The sequence below is a fragment of the Scyliorhinus canicula genome, chromosome 15, assembly GCF_902713615.1.
Source record: "Scyliorhinus canicula chromosome 15, sScyCan1.1, whole genome shotgun sequence".
Lineage (NCBI taxonomy): Eukaryota > Metazoa > Chordata > Chondrichthyes > Carcharhiniformes > Scyliorhinidae > Scyliorhinus > Scyliorhinus canicula.
Window position 1 is genome coordinate 32819884 of NC_052160.1, and position 23840 is coordinate 32843723.

At 40.6% G+C, this 23840-nt stretch overlaps 1 protein-coding gene across 3 annotated transcripts; it reads left to right on the forward strand.

The window, feature by feature from the left end:
* The first annotated feature begins 36 nt into the window (after positions 1-36).
* On the forward strand, positions 37-23289 carry nat15 (N-acetyltransferase 15 (GCN5-related, putative)). Of its 3 annotated transcripts, none has more exons than XM_038820982.1 (7): positions 37-218; positions 2050-2165; positions 3562-3691; positions 5715-5811; positions 10239-10473; positions 13976-14171; positions 21299-23289. In XM_038820982.1, exons 2-6 carry the CDS (start codon positions 2056-2058, stop codon positions 14130-14132), a joined length of 729 nt encoding a protein of 242 aa, XP_038676910.1. In that variant the 5' UTR covers positions 37-218; positions 2050-2055; the 3' UTR covers positions 14133-14171; positions 21299-23289. The 3 variants fall into 3 exon arrangements, with proteins under 3 accessions (XP_038676910.1, XP_038676911.1, XP_038676912.1); XM_038820983.1 differs by lacking the exon at positions 37-218 and adding an exon at positions 360-676; XM_038820984.1 differs by lacking the exon at positions 37-218 and having other exon boundaries at positions 3519-3691.
* The last annotated feature ends 551 nt before the right edge of the window (positions 23290-23840 follow it).

A 23840-nucleotide genomic window follows, 5' to 3' on the forward strand; every position in this document is an offset into this window, starting at 1 on the left:
TGATGTCAAGGTGTTGGCCCAGTGAGATCTCGCGGGAGTTGGAGCTGAGCGGAAGTTGGTGCCGGGAGGCTGCGCGGCGGTTTAGTGCGGGGCCGGCTGGCGCTTGTTCACGGTGACTAGAATGACCGCACCCGCCCACCATCTGTCCTGACTCCGCCTGCAGCCGTAGCTACACCCGGCTTTCCCCTCTCCCCCCGCACCTCCGTGGCGGAGCCGAGGTGAGTGCCGTGGCGTTGCGAAGCGGAGCTGCCGCCGGTGCCCGAGGCTGACGCCAACTCTAGGCTATGCGGGCGGCGCCAGGCCGTGGGGGGGCACTGCGGCTGCGCGCCCGGACAGAGGGCGGGGCCCGTCCTGTGATTGACAGGGGGCAGAGCCAAACAGCAGCAAGGCCTGATCGGTCTGCGTTATCATTGGCTGAGGGAGGTCAATCATTGCCTGGGACAGGGGACTTGGGCATGGCTGAAGTCAGAGGTTGATAGATCTGTGTTGATGGGGTTTGAGTGCTGCTCTTCTTGTGTCCTTGCTACTGGATAGATTGGCTGGATCCGGGGTGTTCTAAACAGTGTTTGCACAGGTTGATATGGTTGACATTTCCAGTTATGAAATGGATCTCGGTAGCAGGGTGTTTATTCCATTACATATCTTTGCAGATTGTGAAACTTTACTGATCAATCAGGTAATAATGTGCAACAACGTTTTTACCCAGTTCAAGCACTGGAATTATGTATTTGTAACAGCTGCAGTCTTTCATAAGCTTCAGAAAGTATCCTATTGGTGGTGTTACGTGTTTTTGTGTGAATGGGTGAAATCAAAATGCCAGCGATGCTGCCAGTATTCCCAATCCTGTAATGCAATTTTCACTCAGTGGAATGCAGTTACAGGAGTGTGGTGGATTAACTCTGCGCACTATTCTTCACCCTCCAAACATGAGTTCTCTGGTCAACTACAGCCGGCTCCAGTAAAATGTATCACCGGTGTTAAACCAAATTGTGTACCTTTACCAATCACGTAGTTTGCATTTACAATTTTTGATCATTGACCAGCTGAAAGTTTGCTGTGCTGCTTCATTATTTTCTTGTTTCACAGAGACGGTGTTTGGCTTTGGGTGAGGTTAAGGGCCCTTCTTCACTTGCAATGGTATCCCTGGCTACCTTCACAATTGTCATTCTGACAGAAGCACTCTAAATGAGTTGATGAGCAATTGTGCTAATTTAAAGTTACTAGTGTTGATTGGCAACCATCTTTACCACTGTGAATGATGACTTGTCCAATAACATAATCAGCACACTATAATTATTCTATGATTCAATATATATCAACATGAGAATTGAAAGGGCAGTTAAGGGTTAAACCAAGTCGGCATCGGACTACTCCCTTCTTGAGACTGGACTTGATGATGATGGCCAGTATCTTTCCCAAAAATACGTTATTGAGCCAGTTGAGTTTTTACAATTTTCATGGTATAGAGTACCAGATTTAAAAAAAAAACTGTATTCAGATTTTCAAACTGCCACGGTGGGATTCAAACTCATAGAAATAAGCTGCAGACAATGTGAATTATATTTGTAGTTTCCATTCATCATAAAAGAGGTTGCAGAATATGTGAGATTATTAATAAGATGTTTTAAAATCTGATTCTTTAGATTGAATGGATGGGGTGTGTTCAAAATGTATTCTCCACAGCCCTCTCAAAGTATAATTTACTATTTTCCAGGAAATATTTTTCATTTTCCAAGTACATTTTTGACTTGTGGTGACTTATATTTTCTCTTTGACTCTTTCCAGAGTTAGTGATAGAGACTACAGATGTTAAACCAGGGGAGGCTCCACTGACCTCATTGACTCCTGCTAGTTCAGACTGGCGTTGCAACTAATCTGGAACTGCATCAGTCAGGGAAATATTCCACTGCATCCTGGCTGGCAGAGGACTTCTGGTTATTTATTTAGCGGGACTCAATTCAATGTACCTATTTGTCTTTTAAATGAGGGTAACTTACTCAATTATACAATGATCTCAGTGTGTTATGGGCTGTTTGTTTTCCTTTTCAGCTGTGAATGACAGACATCGTATCCTCCACTGTACTTAGTGAAATACAACTTCGGTTACTCTGTCATGATGACATAGATATAGTGAAACTTCTATGTGGTGAATGGTTCCCAATCGAGTGAGTATTACTAGCAGTTAATTTATTTTCCTCCCATGCCGAGCTTTCCGGTGGCGCCGGCCCCAAACTGTTGGAGGAGGTGCTGACGACAGGGGAGTGGAGAGGGGGGTGGTGCCGGTGATTTATGGGGCGATTCTGGGAGTAGAAAAGGCACCGCTGGAGGGGATTAAGACAAAATAGGAAGAGCTGGGGGGAGGGTTTGGAGAAGTGGTTGTAGTATGAGGTGCTCCGGAGTGTGAATGCTTCAACTTTGTGTGCGAGGTTGGGACTGATGCAGCTGAAGGTGGTGTTACAGGACGGACATACAAAGGCGAGGATGAGCCGACTCTTTGAGGGGGTAGAGGATGTTTGTGAACGTTGGGGTTGGGGGGGGGGGGGGGGGGGGGCGCAAACTACGTTCATATGCTTTGTTCCTGTCCAAAACTGGAGGGGTTTTGGAGGGAAGTCTTCAGGGTAATCTCGAAGATGGCACATGTGAAACCTGAACCGGGACCCCTGGAAGCCATATTCGGAGTATTGGATCGGCCGGGGTTGGAAGCGGGTGCGGAGGCAGATGCCTTAGCTATCGCCTCGTTGATCGACCAAAGGCGGGTCCTGGTGGGGTGGAGATCAGCTTCTCCACCCTGTGCCCTGGCATGGCAGGGGGATCTGTTGGGAGTTTTTAACACTTGAGAAAGTGAAGTTTGAGTTGAGGGGAAAGATGGAAGTGTTCTACAATTCATGGGTTTTGTTTATTATGCACGTTCAAGTGTTGGATGACATAGAACATTAGAGGGGGGGGGGGGTGGTTTGGACTGTGTATGTTGTTGGTGACTATGTGTGGGGTAACGATGGATTCTGGATTCCTTTTCTTTGATGTTTGTATTTAAAATGTTGGGGGTTGGTGAGAGGAAGGGATTGTTGACTAGGGGATTGACATTGTATTTGTTACCATTGATTATTTGTTGGTGGGTGTAAATTTGGATGAAAATGTGAAAAAGGAGAATAAAAATATTTATTAAAAAAATAAAATTCCTTCCCTCCCATCAGCTTTTCAGAGTAAGGTTTGTGGCTTTCTCTGACTAATTGTTTCATAGAATAGCAAATTTACTTCATATAGGTATTCCGCATCCCCCCACACTTTACCCGTTAGTCCTATCAAAAGGGTTGGCCTTTTGTTCAGTCTTTAACAGACAAAATTTTATTTTAAGCCTTGCGTCAGGAAATGATAATTTTATTATAATACTGTATTGCAGTACATGATGAATTTAGACATGGTACTAGAAATATCAGCAGAATAATTGCAAACGTGAAATTAACCAAGATTGGAAAGACTTGTATGTTACAACTGCTACGTATTGAACTATTTTACAGAGCTTGTAGAAAGAAGGTTGATCTTGTCTTCTGCTTTGAACAGGTACCCAGATTCATGGTACCGGGACATCACTTCCAACAAGAAGTTCTTTTCTTTGGCAGCCACATATAAAGGTAGCATTGTTGGGATGATAGTGGCTGAAATAAAAAATCGAGCAAAGGTACATAAAGAGGTACGTCTTTACTGCATTTTATAGACAAGCGTTCCACACTCCATTTCAATTGCAAGAACTCTTGAGAAATTAACACTACTGGTGATTTTTACTTTTTCAAAAACATAATGTGTTTACTGGTAGAATGCAATGCCAAATATATTTAGCACATGAAAAATTTACTGTAAATATTGCAATACATAGCCAGTTAAAGATCCTTACTTTTGTTGATTTAAAAAGTCCTCTGGCTATGAACTCCACTTATTGTGACAATGCTAAACAACCAGCAACAAATTATTTTTGTTTTGAGGGGACCTACAAAATAAATATATTAAATAATAAGGGTTAAAGATACTTCATCCTCGTACAACAACATACAGGCAAGATGTAATGTTCTTCACTTGCAGTAAAATTGTTACTATGATATATGTTGAAAGTGAAAAAAGCTGCAGTGATTTCAAGATCTTAGAAGTGATGCATAATACAAAGTACTGTATGTCCCACTGGATTATTTGTCCTACTTTAGTCTTTTTGCTACCAAAGAAGCAAATGATCAAACGCTTAAGTAATTGATTTCTCTGTGTTTTAACATGGTTACTAGAATAATTCAAGGAGCTTCTTTGATGGTTCGGTAGATAATTATACTTTGTTGCCTGGCTCTGAACTGTGCAGAATAGGGATCCTCAGGTTGATCAGCTGATATCAGCCTCAGAGGTAGGGGAGTGGTCACTGGGAAGTGGAGGGAAAATCAACAGTTTTCCCACTCCTGATTTGTACTAACGTTTCGAGTCCAATGACTCTTTGTCAAAGCTTTGGCAAAGAGTCATTGCACTCAAAACGTTACCTCTTTTCTCTCCCTACAGATGCTGCCAGACCTGAGATTTTCCAACATTTTCTCTTCCAAATAAAAAGCTAATATCAGTAGGTGTGACCATGAAACTACCAAATTCTCACAAAAACTAATTTGGCTCGTGAATATTCTTCAGGGAAGGATATGTGGCTATCCATTCAGAGCATTGTCTATGTGACTCCAGATCCACAGCAGTTTAGTTGATTCTTAACTGCCGTCTGAAATGGTGGAACAAAGTTGTCAGGAAGGGCGCTCACCATCATCTTCACGACTAATTAGACATAGACATAGAATTTAGACATAGAATTTACAGTGCAGAAGGAGGCCATTCGGCCCATCGAGTTTGCACTGGCTCTTGGAAAGAGCATCCTACCCAAGGTCAACACCTCCACCATATCCCCATAACCCAGTAACCCCACCCAACACTAAGGGCAATTTTGGACACTAAGGGCAATTTATCATGGCCAATCCACCTAACCTGCACATCTTTGGACTGTGGGAGGAAACCCACGCACACACGGGGAGGATGTGCAGATTCCACACAGACAGTGACCCAAGCCGGAATCGAACCTAGGACCCTGGAGCTGTGAAGCGATTGTGCTATCCACAATGCTACCGTGCTTAGAAGTGAATAAATTATTGCCAGTACCACTCACAACCTGTGAATGAATGAAAATAAAATTAGCAGATAACACAGTTGTGGCAAAATAGTTTGGTGATGCTTTCTGTTCAGAACACAAAATAAAACAAACTACTTGAGCAAGAGCTGAATTCACTGTCCTTCACAGAATAATATTTAAGCTCCCAATGCATTGTACTACATGCTTTCATTGTATAAAGTGAAAAGATAGCCTAAGAATGTTTTTTGCTCGACCACTTGCATATTTCAAGAAGAAATACATTTTAAAATAGAAGAAAACTAAAAAAATGTTATTACTTGTTTCAAAAGCAAACCTGAGCAAATCTTAAATGAATTATGAAACAAAGAAAAATCCTGAAAAGCCCAACATGTCAGACAACATCTGTGAAGATGGGGTTTGATCTGTGTATTTCCAATGTTTCCTGTTTTTGTTTCTGGGCAAAACTCTTAAAGATATTGAACAAAATGTGTGATGAATTACTAATCAGAATTTATTTAATCTTCAATAATTGCTGGAATGGAATAATGTCCTCTCTTCCTATTGTTGCCCACAGGATGGAGATGTTTTGGCCTCTAGTTTTCCTATAGAGATACAAGTTGCTTACATTTTAAGTCTCGGAGTTGTAAAAGAATTCCGAAAACATGGAATAGGTAAGTGTATTAACTTGTTTCCATTTTATTTCTAGTGTGAGACATTGTTTGAATATCCTAGGTTTATGAAAATTGAGGCCACCATTTGTACTTGATGGATTTAAGACAGTCTGCCAGGGTCATTGGCTGGTTGATGTCCAAGTTTGGGAATGTTTACAAAAATGTTGAATAAATTCTATTGGTTTTAAATGTTTTTAACATTTCAATCTAACCTAAGGTGCTAAGTTTATTAAAACATTATCTTTAAATGTAAGTGGCCATGTTATGTGAAGATATGCGAGTGCTCACTTTTAGAACATCTTGTCCATTTGTCTGTAATTGCGAATAATAGCTGACGCAATATCCTATTCACAGGAAGTAAATTTGATTTTTTTTAAAAACCAGACAGAATTCAGTTTGATTCTGGTTTTATGTCTGGAACTGTGCGAAGTGAAAAAGAAATGACTGCGATGCAATCAGTACTCCTAATTCTCGAATGCAATTTGTTTCATAACTTGGTTTGCTCATGTATGGTGGATGAACTCTCAATGTGCTTTCTTCACCGTGGAGATTAGAAACTCCATTGTCAGTGCTCAGGTCAACCAAAGGAAATTATGTGGTGGGTTCTTTCAAATTCTTCTGCAGTGCTTGGGCAACTTCATGTCAACATTGTGCTTTTTTCTTATCACATGCTTTGCAGTTTTGAATTTGTATTAACCTGCTGAGAATTTTCCTCTACAGATACATTGCACTCTGCCTTCTAATTTCTTTTGGGGTGGATTGGGGATGTGTGTAAGGATTCCCCTTCACTAGAAGTAATAATAACTGACTACCATCAGAAGTATTACTCCCACAATCAAACCCCAAATCATAAAGTGAGCATTGGTGTTAGTTGAGAGCTGCCCGTACAGATTGGGAGCAAATAGTTCCCACTCACTAAATGATGGCTATTCTTGTAAAGCTCAGCTATTGAAGCAAGAGGGGAAAATAAACAACTTTGTATGGGGTACACTATATTGGTGAATGGAACTGCTGCATCACTATGCAATAGGATATGATTGTATTTTATGATTCACTGCAAGCAAGCTAATACTATTGGTAGACAGTTCGATGGAGCCATATGATCATACCACTAGCTTGTCTTCTCAGCTATGGAGGAACAGTGTGAAGACAATGTAACGTTATTTTAATGATATACTTTGTCAAATTGATATTTTCCAGCAAAGTTGAGCATTGTTTATTTTTAACAAAGTTAAGGTACAAATTTCTGAAACACATTTATGCCTTCATTTATGTTCTGCACATTTAATGTGAGTTGTAGAATGAGAAGGCAGCCTGATAGCACTGAAGGATTAAGCTCATGGTGCCATGAATGGAGGGTCAAATCCCTTCACCCAGTTCCTGATTTGAATGAGAAATGCCAAGTTTGGGCAGCAGTGTCCCTCAGCAAGAGAAAAAGATCAGAAGAAAGACTCCTTTTTGACAGCCTCTTTCCAAAGAACATAGCGCCAGACTTTATATGAATTTGTTCAATAATAGCAAACACAGTGTCAACAATTTTATTTGGATACCTGTGATCAGTGAAGTACCTTGTGGATCAGTTACTGAACCAGCAACTCTTATTTACATCACACCTTTAGTGTAATAATGGTGCTTCACAGGAGTATCTTTTTAAAATGTGAAACTTGAGAGGATTTTAGGACAGACGGCCAAAATCTTGATTAAGGAGGTCTTTTATAAGGGTCTTAAAGGAGGGAAAATTTGAGGAAATTTCAGATCTTATGGTCTTAACAACTGAAGGCACAGCCACGAATAGTGGTACTATTAAAATACACACATAGAACACGGGGAGAATGTGCAAACTCGGCATTGTCAGTGACCTGGGATGTCATTGAGCCCAGGTCCTCAGCACCATGAGACAGCAGTACTAACCACTGAGCCACCGTGCTGCCCAAGTGCAGATATCTTGGGAGGGTTGTTGGACTGGAGGAGATTATAATGAGAGGTGAAGCCATGACAGGACTTGGACACAAGGATGATCATTTTAAAATCAAATTAACCAGCAACCAGTGTAGGTCAGTGAGTTTAGGATTGCTGATTGAATGGGACTTGGTGCAAAGAAAATAGTCAGCAGAGTTTTGGATGACCTCAAGCTTACAGAGGGTAGAATGCTGATGCTGGCCAGAGGTACACTGGATAGTCAAGTCTAGATGTTACAAAAGCATGGATGAAGGATTCCGCAGCAGTTGTGCTGAAGCAGGGCTTAGACAAGTGATGTTAGAGAAGTGGAAATTGGCAGTCTTGGTGAAGGCCATGGATATGTGGTCAGAATCTTATCTCTGGGTCAAATATGAAACCATGGTTGAGATTAGCCTAGTTTAATGTTACACCGTGGCAAGGGAGAGGGGTGAAGTCTGTAGCTGAGGACCTGGGTAGTGGGGACTGAAGACAATGCCTTTTTTTTTCCAGTACTTCACAATACTGATCACACTGTTTAAATTTATTTTGATTTGGGACTTAAAGTAATATAATTTGTGTGAGGGAAAATGTATAGTTTGAGGAAGGGGATATATTTCAGAGGCTTAATTGGGAGGGTTCACCCAACTCAGAGATACTAAAATAGCAAATAGGACCATAAAGGGAATTTATTAAACCAGTACATTTGGGGAAAAAAATATGTTTTATAGTCTATGAAATGCTTTAAATGTATGGCAGCAAGTGTAAGTAGGATTATGGGTATTTAAACAGATTGTGTGTCCAAAGAAGTGAACAGGTCGCTGTAAAGACTTAGGGCGGAATTCTCCACTGCCGCGATAAATTCGGAAGGCCGTCATGAACTCGGCCGAGTTTCACGACGGCCTCGGAGGCCGCTCCTCGCACCTAATTCACCCCCACCCGGGGGGCTAGGAGCGGCGCTCCGTAACTCTGGCCGCCGGGCCTTGACACTTGCGTCAAGGCAGCGCGCCGAGAATGACGCGACGGCGGCGCCTAAGTGATGTCAGCCGCACATGCGCAGGTTGGATGGCTCCAACCCGCGCATGTACGGCTGACGTCACGACGGCTCCAACCCGCGCATGCATGGTTGCCGTCTTCCCCTCCGCTGCCCCGCAAGACGTGGCGGCTTGATCTTGCGGGGCGGCGGGGAAAGAGTGCGTCGCTTTGAGACGCCGGCCCGACGATGGGTGGGCACCGATCGCGGGGTAGTCCCCTCCCGAGCACGGCCGTGGTGCTCACTCCCCTCTCCGCCCCCCACAAGCTTCAAACGAGCATTTGGCGCCCATGTCCACGACGGCAGCGACCAGGTGTGGTTGGCGCCATCGTGAACTGGTCGGGAACGGCAGGCCGCTTGGCCCATCCGGGCCAGAGACTCGCTGGTCGCCGTGAAATACAGCGAGCGGCGATTCTTCCGAGGCGCGCGGAGGGGGGGGGGGGGGGGGGCGTGTTGTGAGTCGCCCGGCCCTCCCGCGATTCTCTCACCCGGCATCGGGAGAGGAGAATCGCGCCCTCAGTGAGACAATAGTTGGTATATTCTTTACGATTGTACTTCGGGAGGTGAGTTTCCATAAAAAATTACACTTTTTCTAGGGTTTCCATGGCTCTTTGGCCCAAAGCTACAATGGATGAGTGAGAGAAGCCCCAATGAAATTCACCTCTATTATCTGAAAAGACATAGAGGCAGCACAAATGATCCAGAGATAGGCATCAAAGATAATGTCAAGTTTTATATTATCCAGCTCTGAAGAATGGTTAGATAAGCTGAACTCTTGCCTATTATTTGGGTAATAAGACTCGAGGGGGGCATGATCCACATATTTAAAGGAATGAAAAGTAGACAATAAGAATATATTTTGGGTCTAGCCAATTTCAATGACCATTTTCATTTCATAACAATATGATTACAGTAAGTTGCTGTATAAATTTAAGAGGTCATTTCTTCAAGGCTAACATTATTGGCAGATATAGGCGACTAAGTGCAATACATGCAAGTTCTGTCTGGGCATTCAAAAGGTTAATTCCTGTGTCCATTGAAGAATTCTAAAGGTTAGGTATGAATTTAGTAGAGGATATTTTGAAAATAATCAAGCTCTGAAACAAGGCTTTAGTGTCAGAAATTGCTTTCTACTTCACTTAGAGCTGGCAGTGATGTCATTCAACACTATAAGTACTCGCTTAGATTTTCCTTCTCTAAATCAGGTTTCCTTTTTGAAAATCGCTTATTGTCACGGGTAGGCTTCAATGAAGTTACTGTGAAAAGCCCTTAGTCGCCACATTCCGGCGCCTGTACGGGGAGGCTGGTATGGGAATCGAACCGTGCTGCTGGCCTGCTTGGTCTGCTTTAAAAGCCAGCGATTTAGACCAGTGTGCTAAACCAGCCCCTATCTATTTATGAATTAACATGTAAAGTCTTGAAGTCTGTTTTAATAATTACTGTACCTTTTATTTTTAAGGTTCATTATTACTTGAAAGCTTGAAGGATCACATATCAACCACAGCTCAAGATCATTGCAAAGCAATTTATTTGCATGTCCTTACTACCAATAGTACTGCCATCCACTTCTATGAAAATAGGGACTTTAAGCAACATCACTACCTGCCCTATTATTACTCTATACGTGGTGTTTTAAAGGATGGCTTCACTTATGTTCTTTATATCAACGGTGGACATCCTCCTTGGACAATCTTATATCCTTTAAAGAGAATTAAGCTTCTTAACCCCAAATATATTTTAACTGCACCTGACTACAAAAGGTTTTGTTGCAATTGTTTAATAATTTATAGGTTTCAAGTTTTTAAATATTATAATAACAGGAAAAAAAAACATCTGATTGATGATTACATTTTTAAAAAACCTTCAAGCATTATATCTAATTTTTAACATCTATTCTATTTAATATTTTTAACACTAAAATAATGTTTGTTATGCACATCTGTGATTTATTGTATTCCATAATCAAAGCAACATTAATTGAGGTGAGTTGTTAAGAACATTACTAATAGTAAGTTGCCTTACTTGTATGTTAATGAATCATTCTATACAAATATGTTACACAACTGCCATGGTGCAATTCTTTTTCTGAATATTCAGGTTCATTATCAAAGGGAATAGAATTATTGGTTCTGCTTTGGTGTTGGGAGAATGCTCATTTGGGTATTGAGCATCATTGCCTGAAATATTATTCTTCAGTTTGGGCCTACCATTTGCGAATATTTAGTCAGCTACACATCAGTGTTAACTTTTGTAAATAACCTTACCGTTCAAGTAACATTTAATATAAAACCTATCCATGGAATTAAATTAAGAGCCAATTGAAATGGTAAGATAAAATCCTTTAATGCTTCATTGAATGTTCAATTAAACGTAAATTGCTGCTAGGAAACTGTAATTTATCCAATTGCTATAGTGTTTGATTCAGTTCAGATAGCAGAATGATCTTTCCCTTAGATAGGGAGGGAGTGTTTTGCCAGAAACCAATGTAGTTAGGTTCTCCACATTATTTAAAGTAAACTCCAAATTACTTTCCTCTCCCAAATAATGACATCCAAGGATATTGGTACAGTCCATCCATGTATATCGCTGCCTTTTGAGTTGTTCATTTCTGGTCTACTTCAGACTCGAGCATGGATATTGATTTCTTGGTGGCAGTCATCTCAAATTAAGGTATGCTCATCTTTCCAGTTTCAAAGCTTTCTCTTTCCTTATGACTTTCTCCCCGTGTCTGCGTGGGTTTCCTCTGGGTGCTCCGGTTTCCTCCCACAAGTCCCGAAAGACGTGCTGTTAGGTAAATTTGGACATTCTGAATTTTCTCTCTCTCTGTACCCGAACTGGTGCCGGAGTATGGCAACTAAGGGATTTTCACAGTAGCTTCATTGCAGTGTTAAAAAAGAAAATGAAAAGAAAAAGGGGGCCAGTTATTCTAACCTGTTTTCAGTGTTGATGTAGACATATTTTTAGAACGTGCAATTCACATTGTTTGATAGGTTTGTCAGCAGGATAAAAGTTTGGTAAAATGATTATTTAATTCAAGATGACATCTTTGGAAGAAATTGCAATTTCATTTTCAGTGAGAAATACTTGGTAACCTGAGGCTGAACCTTAATTTGAGATGATTGCCGTCAATAAATCAATATCCGTGCTCGAGATTGAAGTTGTCAGAAATGAACATTTGATATCCTTGGATGTCATTACTCGGGAGAGGGAAATAATTTGGAGTTTACCTTAAAGAATTTGGTGATAAATAACGGAGAACCTATCGAAACTCTTTCCAGATCTATCTGGCAAAACAATAATAATAACTAGCATGAACCTGAAGAGAGCTGGGATTGAATATTCAACTGTGGAAATTTGAAAGGTAATGAGACCAACAGGTGAAATCCAGAGAGATTATTTTACATTTGGAGGAATTTCTTTAGCTTAATAAATTAAAATGTCAGTGATTAGTTTCAAAAGTCCAGATTTAAGACTTTTTACATTGCAAGACTCTGATATTTAACACAATAAGAGTAAAACTGGATGAAGAACTTTGTTCTCTGCACAAAGTTGTATCTTTTAGAGAAGAAAAAGAGAAACTTTAATGGCAAACTGACAGCTAAAGCCACAGAGGTGTTAATGAACTAGAGTTCCTAGTTTTGAAACGGCTCCAGATATTTATGATTTCAAGATTTTTATGTATTAAGTAAAAGGCACCTCAAGTTGAACCTCAGTTGCCACTCTGTAAACATCTTTGCATTAAAGCTTCTGAAGATAAGTCTGGGTAATTAACAAGTGGGAACTTTATTCACTACGATAATCTTGAGATATGCCATGTCAACTTAAGGAAAAAGTTATTTAAACGTTTTCAAAGCATGCAGTTCTTAAAAATTAAAAAGGGTCTTTTAGCAACTTGTCAAATTCAACATTTATGACTTGCCAAGGAGGAACCTTGACATAGAATATATTACAATTGAACTAAACTTAGCTGCCATGGAGTTAATTTATAAGACCGAAGGGTTAAGTGATGAACATTTAGGTTGAACTCAAAATGCAAGTGGAGGAGTATATCTTCTTGTTGACACTGGAGTTAGGCTTTTACAAATAGGAGCAAGGCCAGTACATAAGAAAGCTGAGAATCTTTGTTGAGGTGAAAAGATTAAAAGATACGTCTGAATCATATCATAGATTGAACTGATTGTACAAAGTAAATATGATTGTAACTGTTGCTCTGTATGTTAACTTGGTATGAAATAAAGCAATTTGACAATTCTTATCAAGCTCTTCCCAATTGGCCTGCCTGAAATGTATGGAGAAATATATATTATAAAGATTGATTCTGGCCAAATAGGGTTATCATTAGAACTCCAGCTTATGCTTTTGTAAAGAAACAAAATATAGGGATGGATGATTACGATTTTAAAAAAAATCTTACTAAGTTGTAGCATATAGAAAACTAATTCTAAAAGAAAATGAGTAATGAGGGGGTCTTGAAGCAGCACTTTGGGCGTCAAAGGTGAGATTATTTAAGTCATTACTGGCAAAGTTTGAAGGTAGAAGTAAGCAAAGGAGAGAAAAATTAGGAGATATGTGGGTGGCACAGTGGGGCATTGGTTAGCACTGCTGCATACGGCGCTGAGGACCCAGGTTTGATCCCGGTCCCGGGTCACTGACTGTGTGGAGTTTGCACATTCTCCCTGTGGTGCATGGGTTTCACCCCCATAACCCAAAGATGTTCAGGGTAGGTGGATTGGCCACACTAAATTGCCCATTAATTGGAAAAAAATAATTGGGTACACTAAATTAAAATGTCTTGTCAAGTAGCCAGTGATAGACTGCTGTTTGCCCACCTGACAGTTATAAGGAGTATTTGGGACTGGATTATCTGTATGCCTTCTGTCTTGGTGTAACAACAGTGCTAATCTCAGCTGTAGTTTAGGAATATAAGTGAAACAATACATGTTCTCCAACGAAGGGATGGTTATATATTTTTACCTCTTCCTCTCTTATCTCAGTTGCTTTTATTCCAGTTCATTATTTTGATGGTTAATTTCCGTTTTAAAGATGAACACACCACTTGAATTCCTGTAAATAAAATTAAAATAATTTAGCAGTTTCAAGCCTTTTTGCTTAATCAGTATTCCATTATTCTATTAAGAATTTAATCTAAATCTATATTGTTCAAAAATTGTGTTATAATCCTTGACGCACCTTCACTGACTATATTCAACACGTTGGCTCAACTCTGGTGAATCTGAGGCCATGCTCCATTCCCCAGCGAATATACCGTCAGGCACAGAACCTTATCCGCAGTTTTTTACCCTGGCCTGGCATCTCAGCGAAAGGTGGTATAGAGTACAGCAGGGCAATGTGATCACCCTTGTATTTTTTTTTAAGCAAACAATTTGAAAAGGTGAGCTGTTTAAAACTTTCTCTTTTCTGTTACAACTTTGAAATCCAACCTTTTGAATAGGTTTGCGGAGAAATCAAGAGGTTGCTGTCAGTGATTCTATAGTTCCCCATAAAGTCCGTTGCTGAAGTACCCCCTAGACCGTAACCAAGTAGAAACCTTTGAATTGATGAAAACTTGTCTCCTTACACTATTAGTTTAGTTAAAAGAACCTGTGGAAAAAGTTGCACCATGTTGAATGAGCTGTAACTGGGTTTTCAACAGCATACTAAACTCATTATCCCAACAAACTACAAAACTAATTTTGTATTTGTAGAATATCAAATTTCTCCAGTATGCTAAATCCACATTTTAATTTTTGTAAATACTTTAAAATTATATTTCAGCTTTTACCTTCATCACGTGCATCCCATCATTATTTATCTTGACCTGTATAAAATTTTATTAAATTTGAATTGAATTTGATTTATTGTCTTGTGTACCGAGGCACTGTGAAAAGTATTATTATGCGTACAGTCCAGACAGTTCCATACAGGAAAAAACATAGCACATGCATAAATACACAATAGAAATACATAGGCACAGGCATAAGGTGAGCATATGGAGTGTAGTACTACTCAGTAGAGAAGATGTGTGAAGTGATCTCTTCAGTCCATAAGAGGGTCATTCAGAAGTTTGGTAACAGCGGCGAAGAATCTGTTAGTGCGTGTTCTCAGACTTTTGTATGTCCTGCCCGATGCAAGAAGTTGGAAGATAGACTAACCTGGATGCGAGGGCTCTTTGATTATGCTGCCCGCTTTTTGAAGGCAGTGTGAGGTGTAGACAGAGTCAATGGATGGGAGGCGGGTTAGCGTGATGAATTGGGCTGTGTTAACGACTCTGTCATTTCTTCCAATCTTGGGTCGAGCAGTTGCCATACCAGGCTGTGATGCAGCCAAAATGGATGCATTTATGGTGCATCTGTAAAAATTGGTAAGAGTGTATGTAGGCATGTTGAATTTCCTTAGTTTCCTGAGGAAGTACAGGTGCTGCTGTGCTTTCTTGGTCGTAGTGTCAACGTGGGTGGACCAGGACAGATTGTTGGTGATGTGCACACCTAGGAATTTGAAGCTGTCAACCATCTCCACCTCGGCACCATTATTGCAGACAAGGGTGTGTACAATATCTTGCTTCCTGAAGTCAATGGCCAGTTCTTTAGTTTTACTGACATTGAGGGAGAGATTGTTGTAATTACACCACGCTACTAGGTTCTCTATTTCCCACCTGTACTCTGACTCATCGTTGTTCGAGATCTGACCCGCTACGGTCGTGCCATCAGCAAACTTGTCGATGGAGTTGGAGCCAAATTCTGTATAGGGAGTATAGTAGGGGGCTAAGTACGTGGCCTTGCGGGGCCCGTTATTGAGGATTATCATGGAGGAGGTGTTGTTTATTCTTACTGATGGTGGTCTGAGTCAGGAAGTCGAGGATCCAGTTGCAGAGGGAGGAGCCAAGTCCTAAGTTTTGGAGTTTTGATATGAGCTTGGCTAGGATTATGGTGTTAAATGTGGAGCTGTAGTCAATGAATTGGAGTCTGCCGTTAGGAGTCCTTGTTAATACCCAGCATATTTCACTTGTTTTGCTGTCTTAAGAGATGGCACATTTAAATGGCTGCTTATCTTGCATGATGACATCACTGTTTTAGGATGCCTGCATCTTGACTTCATACCAGATTCAAACTGACTTTAGGAAAAGGAAATCCATACCACAGAGATAGCTGGGTCTTTGCAGGCAGCTTTCTTTTTGTGGGGCAGCTAGTGCCATTGCTTCACAGCTGACCATGAAATCCAGACCTATAATTTTTTTCCTTTGTGATTTTCTTTTCCTGTTCCTTTCTGTTTAATGGTTAGGTGGCTTGACTCACAATGTTTATTTGAAACTAAATTTGAGTTTTGCTGAGAAAAGACGCAGGTCAAAACTTTTCAGCTTGCACTCAACAGAACAATTTGCAAGATACCAAAAGTAAAGCAAACAACAATTTATACTTAATAACAAAAAGAACACTGATTGGCTGGTAAATGGACTCTGATGGGTATAGCCCTTGTCATGGAAAAAGCACCGGTTAACTGATGACTGACAGTTAACTGCCAAGCTTTATTTAATTTCAAACCAGGCAGGTTGACTAATTGGTCATGGCATTGCCCTGGGGAATGCACGAGAGAATGTCTGTCACCTATTTTGTTTAGTTGAAAAATATGCAATTTATGTACATGTTATATCTGTCAGCAAAGGACAGGGCCCTGCTTCTAGTAGGTGTAAGTGAGCCATATTGTTAGCTTGACTTATCTTAAATTGGTTGTCAGTTATCACAAATTATTTTCTTGTGTTTTTGAGACGTGTATATTTATTTGTAAGGTCATGAAAAATACAAATTTTAGAATTCTGATGTTGGTGCTTCTGCATTCTTATCTGATATTTTTGCTCATTGGAAATTTTTAGAATATAATTATACCTGTATAAAAAAACAATAGTCCAGCGCAAGGGCCGGAACTCTCCGTCCATTCAGACCAGTGGGTTTCTCCGCTCCCGCTGCAGTGAATGAAATTTTGGCTGAGCGCCAAATTCTCCGTTCTCGCTGACAGCGGTGGCGGGCTGAACTCGGATCGCAGAATCCCGGCCAGGATGTTTTGACCTCTCACTTGGGAGCTCTTGAGCTTGAATCTAAGTCTGATTGCTGTTGCATTCTGATTATTTTAGATGATCCAAATTGCACTTAACCAAATCACTGCAGAGAGAGATCATTAAAGCAATCACTTAAGCATGCCTCCCAGTGATTCAGATGCTTTGCTGTTTCTGTCTTTGGTTGATATTTGTTTGCTCATGGTGCTATCAATTCAGGAATATACAAAACCATAAATCTGTTCAGGCAGTGTTATTAGTGCCAGCAGGAAGAAAGCTGGATACAAATGACTGATGTAGATGAACTTTGCTGTTTTTGACTTTGGATAATGGTTGTTTCCTCATTGTGATGTCAGTTCTTTATCTCATTGTCACCTTCAGATTATTTTTCTGTGGTTTATCCTCAATAGTCAACATTTCCTGAACAGATTTATGGTTTTATACACAAAAAATCTGATGCTTAACCTTGAATGTAATTAGATTGTGTGAATTATTTTTCTTAATACAGTTGGGAATGATGAATGTTCGATACGTAATGGTAGCATCTTGAAAATGCCTGCAATCGCAAAACACTGTTATTTGTATAGTTTTATCTTAAAGTTTCCAAGTCCTGACATATATTGAGTTGAATTTTTAAAAATAAGAGATTGATGTTTGTCATCCGGGAGAATTTTAGGAAATTATTAAGGAATGATCAAAGACTGCATTTTGAGTGTGATTGAAGACTCTCTTTAATTGAGATTGATAAGATTAACCAATTACTAATAACGTTGGATGTGTTTTGTGAGATTACAAATTAACTTGTTAGATCTGGATGGTTAGAATTAAGTATTTTAATTATATAGGGTCACGAATATGTAGGACAAGAAACTAGTTTGATTATATAATGGAAATATTTCTCCTAACTTTTACTACACCAAACTTTTCCTCTCTGTTGTATAATGGACAGTTCGAATCATTCAGTACCTCATCTAAGTGGCCAGTATTAATGTGAGAGTTTTGACAATGACAATTGACAGATTGTTTGACTGACATGAACCTTGTTATTAAGTCCCCAGATCATATGTCTGTGATTGGCTGGCTCCCCGGAACACCGCTCGCACCTATCTTATACCTCAGGGGAAAAAACACTCAACCTAGTTTTAGTCAGGTGTGCCTTGTGCATCATCTTAAGCTGGATCAGACCATGCCGTGTACATGAAGACGTGGAGTTCACCCTGGGAAGTGCTCCACTCCACACCTCAACATCTACTATAGGCCCCAGCTCCCTCTCCGACTTTGCCTTCACTCCATCCGCCACACCTGAGATCTCGGACACAATTTGCCCTTAAATACCTGATGTGCTCCCCTCTTCAAACGAGAAAATATCCTTTCCAACAGAGATGCCCGCGGTGCCTGAGGGTTGGGAAGACCACCTGCACAAAATTCCTTATTTGGAGGTACCTGAATGACTTCGTACCCTACCAGCTCAAACTTCGCTGCCAGTTCCTCCAAGCTGGCAAAGCATCCCTTTATAAACAGATTTTCAAATCTCTCCAGCCCCTTCCCTTTCCACACTCCAAATGTTGTGTCCAATCTCGGCAGCTCAAATAAATGATTGGCACAGATAGGGACCAACTTCGACACGGTTCCAAGCTTAAAATGCTGCCTGAATTGCCCCCATATCCTCAAAGTAGCTACGTCCATCTGGTTTAAGGAGTATCTAGCTGGAGAAAACTGATGCAAGCCGTCACCAACGCACCCAGGCTAGACCCCGGACATGACCTCGCCTCTATCTGCCCCCAGATGGAGCCTGGGTAACTGCACCACCCCAGCACCTCGGCATTGACTGCCCAATAATAATAAAGAACATTTGGCAATGATAGGCCCCCTCACTGCCTAACCCTTTGAGAAACCACTCTTATGAAGCTCTTGAGTATTGCCCACCCTTATAAAAGACAAAATCAACTTATTGACCCTCTTTTAAAAAAAGATTTAGGGAGGAAAATTGGAAGACATTGAAATAAAAACAAATACCGTGGAAGAATATTAATTTTGATAGATTGGATTCTACCTGTCAGGGACAGAAGAAGGTTGGCCCATTTTTGCAGATCGGACTTAACCTTGTCCACCAGATTTGCGAAATTAAATTTATACAACCGAGCCTAATTATGGGCCACCCAGACTCCCAAATACCTGAAGTTCAACTTGACCAAATGAAAAGGCAACACCCCCAGGTTGGCTCCACTCACCAAGGGGTTAACCAACAAACATTCACTCTTTTCCAGACTGAACCGAAAATGAACCAACGGTCCTCAACAGCTCCATTATATCACCCATAGTGGGGTCTGTAACATGAAGCAGCAAATCATCAGCATATAGGGGCAGCATGTGCTCCACCCTCCCCTCCTTATCCTCTTCCACTTACCCGAAGCCCTCAACGTTATGGCTAAGGGCTCAATTGCCAATGCAAATAAGAGGGGAGACGTCAGACACCCAAGTCTGGTCCATCTTTTCAATTGAAAGTATCCCGAACTTGAGGTATTAGTGCGAACGCTAGCCAAGAGGGCCCCGTATAACAACCGTGCTAATGAAATCATTTTTGGCCCAAGACCACACTGCTCCAGAACTTTGAACAGGTCCCTCCACTCCAGCCTGACAATTGCCCTCTCAGCATCTAAAGACACTATCACCTCTGGCGTGGGCTCCTCTGACGGAGAGAGAACCACATTCAACAGCCTCCGGATATTGGCTGACAGTTGCCGCCTTGACAAAGCCTGTCTGATCCTCCATGATCACCTTGGGAAAACAGGCCTCCAGCCTTACCGTCAATACTTTAGCCAATATCTTGGTATCCACATTTAGTAGGGAGATAGGCCGGTATGACTCACACTGTTGGGCCCTTCTCCTTTTCCAACAGTAGAGAAATGAAGGCTTGTGAGATTGTAGCAAGCAGGGACTCCAGGGACACAGAGTTGTTGAACATGTGTACACAACAACGGAATCAACTGATCTGCAAGCTTCTTGTAAAATTCAACTGGAAACCCGTCAAGCACAGGCACTTTACCTGTTTGCATTTTCCCAATACCAGTCAAAATCTCCTCAGGACCTAATGGGGCCTCCAAGTCTCATCCCCTACCACCGGAAGCTCCAATCCGCTTAAAAAAGTTAACATATCTATCCCCACTCCCAGTGCTCCAATTTATAAAGGTTCTTATAAAAAGCCTCAAATGCCACATTAACTTTATCTGGGGCAGAAACTAAACACCCACTTGAATCCCTAACCTGAATAATCTCCTGGGAGGCTGGCTGCTGACACAGCTGATATGCTAACAGGCGGCTGGCCTTCTCCCCATACTCATAAAAGATCCATCTCAACCACTTTAACTATCTCACCGCCTTCCCCATAGACAACAGGTCAAACTGTGTCTGCAGCTTTTTCCTGCTTTCCAGGAGCTCCAGGGTAAGGTCACACAAGTACCTGCGGTCCACCTCCAAGATCTCGTCAACCAACCTCTCTCACTTTCCTCCCTCTTCATATGCACCTTGTATGATATAACCTCTCCTCTAATCACTGCCTTCAAGGCTTTCCAAAGTGTGGAGGGTGAGACCGAATCATTCTTATTGAACTCCACATAGTCACCAATTTCCTTCGACATGCGCCCACAAAACTGCCAATAACCCTACATCTAAACTCCACAATGGGCGCCGAATGGAGCCTGACTCCAGAACCAAATCTACCAGATGAAGGGCCTGATCCGAGATGACAATGGCTGAGTATTCTGCCTTCCACACCCAAGGGAGAAGAGACCCACCCACCAAAAAAGTCAACCTTCAAGTACACCTTATATACTGGGGAGAGATCGAGAATTCCCCCCAGAATTTAAGCACCTTGAGCAAATCTCCATTTAACCTTCTTACTCTAAGGAAAACAACCACGGCTGTGACAGCACAGTAGGTGGTCATTCAACCCATTGTGTCCATTCTGGCTCACCAGCGCAATCCAATCGCCCCCATTTCCCCAGATTTATACCCATAGTCCCATTAGGTTTATGCCTGTCAAGTGACATGCAGTTTTCTTTTTAAATCTTTCACTGTCTCTGCTTCCACCATCTCATGAGCAGTGAGTTCCAGATCATTACCGCTCGGTGCATAAAAAAGTTCTTCACATCCCCATATTCTCTAGCTCATAACCTTAAATCTGTGTCTCAATGTAACTAAAGTCTCTCATTCCTGATAATATTCTAGTAAATCATTCCTGTACCATCTTCAACGTCTTGACATCCTTTCTAAAGCATGATGACCAGAATTTTAAAAAGGAGATCTTGGCCAGTGTCTACCTTCCAGATCCAGAGTAGATGAGGACAGTACAGCATCCCTAATGCGCACGTAGCTGAATGATATACAACTATTGGGTAAATTATGTAAAGATGTACTTTTATGTTTTGTTATAATTTTGTAAACTTCACTGAGATGTATATTTTTCTTTTCAGCTACAAAATGGACAGTCTGCACTGATAATATTTGTATTTCTTCTGAACGTCTATATGCCAAGCAGGGAGGAGGGGATGCAATATTTTAAAACGCTGGGAGGCACTCCCTCACTGATACAAATCGAATTCTATACAGAATGTATTATAATACAGTGTTACCTATCTGTTGATGGAGCAAGTGCACTGTGTCAAGATTCATTTGTTCCATTGATGTCTTTTAATTACTTTTACACCCGGTAATTTGCTGCTATCTAGAAAACCACTGTATGTCTTATTTGTAATTATATGTGGATTCGAAATGTAGATTTTCATAATTTCTCTTGATTGTGCGTGAATATTTCAGTTTTATTATGCACCTTGCGTGTATGTCAAAGATTCTGTATTTGGATTTCACCGTATTCCGATTTTAAAACTGTTGGACTGGTTTCGGCACAATCATCAATTTGCAGTCTTTATCCATTTTCATTCACTTCATTGAGTTGGATTTTGTAACTATGGGAAACAAAATCTACTTTTGTGACTGATCAATGTTTTGGTTTTAAAAATGCCTGCTTTTAGTTTCAATATATATATATATATATATATATATATATATATAGTAAAGTGTTCATATATGCATGTTCTTTACTGAGCTGAATTGATTGCATTTGATTCACCTTGTGTACATCTGAGGGCAAACAATACGCCGACCGTTCAAAGTTCAAACCACCTTGTAAGCCACATGAATGGCCTGTCTGGTGAGAAACCCACAGGGTGATCAGTAATTCAAAAAAGGGAGAGGGGGAAAAAAAGTCCAGGATGGATGACTTTTGCCACTTGTAACAACTGGTTGCCCCACTATTCATCATTTTGTTGTGTCGCGCAACGTTTTGTATTGTGGAATTACAAACTTCTGCTTTCTGGATTGGGAACAGACCATTTCAGAAATGCAGAACGTTTTCTATCTCGATCTGCCTTCAGCTGTGTCAGAAGAAACAACTCGAGTTAGGATCTAATTTTCCTCCTTACAAGTGAATTTACATTTTTCTTTCCTTGCTTTGCGGTGGGTAAATTATGGCATCAGACATTGTGTAGCTCTCTCCATTTGACAGACCATAATAATCAAATGTGTAAATATTACTATGTTTTTTTTTTCTATGTGCTTGATAATTACTGTAATGGTGTAATGTGAATGGTGTTGCTGGTCACAGATGGGAATACAGATCATTATGAACTGCTAGAACTACTGTGAAAAGTGTTCCTGTGTGAAGTGTCAATTGTACATGAATTTCAGATTTTTTTTTTAAGCTTCAGTGATCCAGCTGTTAAAACATTTTTAGCTTCATTCCATGATTCTGTTTCACTATTTTCAAAATGCCTACACTGTTTCACAGATTTTAAAAATAATTTTGGCACCAACGACAATCAGTGTAAGACTTTTAAACAGTAATTGCACTTTAGATGTATAGTAAATGTTAATATATTTATGTAGTGGCACCCCTGTTATCTGGGCAGCACTCTTTTTGTCTTAATACACTTAGACTTCTGCTGATCTGTTGTTGAGAACCAGTATTCATTGTTTATGAAATATAACACCAGGCTGTGTAGAAAATGGAACCATAGTTGGGAATGAAGATCAAATATGTTCAGAATTTCAATTCAATATATTAACACTATATTAAAGATTCCAATTAATGTAGCATCAGTTGTATTTTGCTTTTTTTTGTATTTCTGTTATCTGTGTTGTTCTTGGAAGAAATTAACAGCTCTTTTTCTCATTTGTTTGACCACCAGTTGACTTCTGGACTCCTGTATTGATTCGATTTATGAAATATATTTGGCAGTTGCATAAAATGTTTTTAAATAGAATTATTACGTTTTGTAAAGCAAGAAGCAAAACATCTGGATTCTTGTGTGGATTCATTTTTTAAAAATAATTAGGATACGTAAATTTACTGGTCACAGCACTGTAAGAAATCTTGCTCAATCAATTAAAAATTACGTCAAAATCATTATTTGTTTCTTTTGTTTTGATTAGATTTCCTTCAATGATTAATGTAGATAGTGAGGTGATACAGGGGACATGCTCACCAGAGCTCAGTACGTCATCCCAGAAGTAGAAACATTCTCTTCACTTCTCCCTTCGTAATTTTAAAGACTTTTTACTCCCACCCTCAGCATTCCTTTATTGTGGAAGAAAAAGCCCCAGCCTGTTCAATTTTTCCTGTTAGATATAACTCCCTACCTCTCAAAAATGCACTAGAGAAGAAACATGTTGCCTTATATCTGTGTGGGATACTTTGCAAGGATAGCAAAGTGGAGCAAACATGTCTAGAAATCTGTGCTTCACTGGTCTGAGGGCCTCCCAGGATATTTACTGTTTTTATTTTAATATATATTTTTTACTTTTCCAATTAAGGGGCAATTTAGTGTGGTCATTCCACCTACCCTGCACATCTCAGGGTTGTGGAGGAGAGACCCACGCAGCCACGGGAAGAATGGGCAAACTCCACACAGACAGTGACCCGGGGCCGGGATCAGACCCGCGTCCCTGGAACCGTGA